General features: G+C 50.7%; 1 protein-coding gene across 2 annotated transcripts in view; it reads right to left on the reverse strand.

Moving 5' to 3' along the window:
• The window catches only part of MYO1F (myosin IF), a 39,256-nt gene that overhangs the window by 20,657 nt on the left and 14,888 nt on the right, over positions 1-3,711 (reverse strand). For both annotated transcript variants that reach the window (XM_003793663.3, XM_023515415.1), the window contains exons 7-10: positions 1,338-1,469; positions 1,033-1,167; positions 659-791; positions 284-480 (exon numbers count right to left, since the gene is read on the reverse strand). In XM_003793663.3, coding sequence (XP_003793711.1) covers positions 284-480; positions 659-791; positions 1,033-1,167; positions 1,338-1,469 — 597 coding nt within the window. The remainder of the gene's footprint in view (positions 1-283; positions 481-658; positions 792-1,032; positions 1,168-1,337; positions 1,470-3,711) is intronic.

Raw genomic sequence — 3,711 nt, forward strand, 5'->3', positions numbered from 1 at the left:
TCAAATGCACCCACCTCTCTCCATCCCACATTGCCTCCTCTTGCTCATGGCTCTCAAATGCACCCACCTCTCTCCATCCCACATTGCCTCCTCTTCCCAGGCCTCCACACCAAAGCCGTCTAATAGACTTGCTGCCTATGCTGAAAGCCCTCACACCCAGGAAGTAGTAAGATTATGACAGTCAACCCTGTTTCTCCCACTTGGCTGGGCACATACCAGATGCCTCATAAATGTTTATTGTCCCAGAGCATCCACCCAGCACTCCAGCCCTGGGCCCCAGTACCTCCACAAGGAAGTCGAAGAGGCGGGCATAGAGCCCCTTGGCGAGCGCGTCGCGGGTGTAGGCCGCCTGCTCCACATTGAGGGTCACATCAATGGACTCACTGCGTCCACCCCAGCGGCTGTCCATCTTGCGGCTAGTCAGCTTCTCTTGCAGCCGCCCGCTGTCAACACCCAGCAGGTAGGCAGGGAAGGCCAGGACTGCCCAGCCAGGGCAAAGAAGGCATGTGGTCAGGCTCTCGGGCCTCATGTGGGGGCCTCCTCTCCCCATCTTGGCCCACTGTCCTTGTGACTTCTCACCCAGCCAGGGCTGAACCAGGAGGAAGTGGTTCACACACACATAAGCCCCCACCTCACTCTCTCTGTCACCCCTACTCACGGTCCACACTCTCCACCCGGGCATAATTCCCATCTTCGCAGAAGCTGATGTTCCCCAGGTGTAAGATCCCTGCCACCAGCTGCAGAACCAGCTGCTGGATGTTGGGTGGGATCCCAATGACCTGCATGGCGCTCTGTGGGCAGAACAGGGACAAAAATAGAGGCCAATCCTGGCCTATACCCTGCCTCCAGGTGACAGGCTTAGACCACAGCATAGACTCAGGGTATCAAGACATCTTCCCCCTACATCCACTTGCTGTATGACCTTGTGTAAGTCTGTGCACCGCTCTGGGCTTTGGTTTACTGATTTGTAACTGAGGAGGATTCCCTGGGCTGAGAGTCTGGCTGGGGGCCGAAGTGGAGGCTGGTGCTCACCAGTGTCTCACTGAAGTCACTCCTGTCATCAGTGCCGTCCACCTTGTAGGTGTCCGATTGGTTGAGGTAGTAATAGTAGTCAGGCGTCATAAGCCCCAGGTTCTGTCGCTGCTCATGAGAGGCTCCTTCCAGCAGCTGGAGGGTACACCGGTGCTCAGGCATATGGTGTTTCCCTGGCATGGCACCTGTGACCCCTGGGTCCACCCTGTCTCAGGCTCCTGCATGCCAACCTTCCCATTGTCTCCCCTCCCTGGGGTCCAAGTTGGGCTTCCTCCATCCCAGCCCCACAGCCCGCTTCCTTGCACCTGGTAGTAGATGTGGAAATTCCTCTCATTTTCATTCTGCATGACCACACGGGACTTTTCCAGCAAGAAGTTGGAGATTTTGCCCCCATCTGGCTCCCCACCTCGGCTGAATTGGATCTCGAAATACTTGCCCTGAGCCCAAGAGAACCGTGTCAGCCCCCCACCAATCCCCGATCAGGGTCCCCTGGGTGCAGGTGGGGGAAGGTTCAGGATGGTTCTTGTAAGTCTGGCCCTCTTCCCATGTGACCTTGACTTGCTTTTCTCTCTCCACCTCCTACTTTTTGATGACTTGCCTTTTTTGTTTGTTTTTAGAGATAGCCTTATTCTGTCACCTGGGTAGATTGCAGCGGTATCCTAGCTCAACAGCAACCTCTAACTCCTGAGCTCAAGAAATCCTCCTGCCTCAGCCTCCTGAAGTAGCTGGGACTACAGGCACCCGCTACAATGCCTGGCTAATTGTTCTATTTTTAGTAGAGACAGGGTATTGCTCTTGCTCAGGCTGGTCTTGAACTGCTGAGCTTAGGCAATCCACCTGCCTTGGCCTCCCAGAGTGCTAGGATTACTGGCATGAGCCACTGCACCCAGCTGACTTGGCCTTTTTCATTAGCTGTTACTTAGTCTGTGCTCAGGCTGTGTTCTGGGCCAATGATGCTCTTTCTTCCCTTTCTGATGCTCCAAGCCCTCACTTTGGGTGCCCAGTCACATGGCTGGCACATAGAAGCATTACATTTTGTTTTTCTTGAGACAGGGTCTCATTCTGTCACCCAGGCTGGAGTACAGTGGCATCAGCCTAGCTCACAGCAACCTCAGACTCCTGGGCTCAAGTGTTTCTTCTTCCTCCCAAGTAGCTGGGACCACAGGTGCATCCCACCATGCCCAACTACTTTTTCTGTTTTTTATTTTTATACAGACAGGGTGTCACTATGTTGCTCAGCCTGGTCTTAAATTCCTGGCTTCAAGTAATCCTCCCATCTTAGACTCCCAAAGTTCTGGGATTACTAGTCAGAAACATCACATTTTATTGGCCAGTTCTGAAGCCCCTCCACCATGACATACAGGCCTCTGTGTGTCTGTAGGATGCTACTGATCCTAATGATTCTGGGTGTCTCCCATATACCCTCCCTGAGCTCAAAGCAAGGGCCCCACAGGTGCCTTCTCTGGTCTCTGACACTATCTGGATTGTGCTTTGGCCAGAGGTTGAAGAACAGAGAAGTTCCCTCATTTTTCCTTGCTGTCACCTCCTTCCAATGACAACACAAATTATATCATTATGTTGCACAATTAGACACCTGTAATATGTAGCATAAACTTGTTCTATTGCACAATAAAATTATATAAAATAAAATGTAATAATGTTTTTGAAGTTTATCTGTGTTTTTGTGCAGTAGTAGTTTGAAACACATGATTCCATTTACGGATGACATGTCAGAACAGTTGAAACTAATCTATGGTGAAAAAGAAATCAGGAGAACGGTTTCTGGGGTACGATGAGAACAGAAATTGACTAGAAAGGGACAAGAAGGTACTTTCTGGTGATTTTGATGCTCTGCATGTTGATAAGTGTTTGAGTTGCACAGGTCTGTGCTTTTGTTCTTTTTTTTTTGAGACAGAGTCTCACTATGTCACCTTGGGTAGAGGGCTGCAGCATCACAGCTCACAGCAACCTCAAACTCTTGGGCTTAAGCAATTCTCTTACCTCAGCCTCCCAAGTAGCTGGGACTACAGGCACCCGACACAAGGCCTAGCTCTTTTTGTTGTTGTTGTTGCAGTTGTCATTGCTGTTTTAGTTGGCCTGGGCTGGGTTCAAACCTGCCAGCCTCAGTGTATGTGGCCGTCACCCTACCCACTGAGTATAAGGCATAGGGCACGACCCTATGCATTTGTTCAAACTCAGTGAATGGTCAACTTTGAATGTAGCCTACAGATCCAACTAACTTCAGATCAAAAATACTTTTATAGGGGCTGCGCCTGTGGCTCAGTGAGTAGGGTGCTAGCCCCATATACTGAGGGTGGCAGGTTCAAACCCGGCCCCTGCAGAACTGCAACAAAAAAATAGCTGGACATTGTGGCAGGTGCCTGTGGTCCCAGCTACTTGGGAGCCTGAAGCAAGAGAAGCGCCTAAGCCCAGGAGGTGGAGGTTGCTGTGAGCTGTGTGGTGCTACGACTCTACCAAGGGCGATAAAGTGAGATTCTGTCTCTACCAAAAAAAAAAAAAAGAAAACACTTTTTTAAATCCACTAAAAAACGATACAATAAAATAATATAAACAAAAATGTGGCATTGGCTTGGCGCCTGTGGCTCAAGTGGCTAAGGTGCCAGCCACATACACCTAAGGTGGTGGGTTCGAATCCCCAGCCTGGGCCCGCCAAAACAA

This window comes from Otolemur garnettii, unplaced genomic scaffold (genome assembly GCF_000181295.1).
Source record: "Otolemur garnettii isolate 467f Iridium unplaced genomic scaffold, OtoGar3 scaffold00071, whole genome shotgun sequence".
In the NCBI taxonomy this organism is placed as follows: Eukaryota; Metazoa; Chordata; class Mammalia; order Primates; family Galagidae; genus Otolemur; species Otolemur garnettii.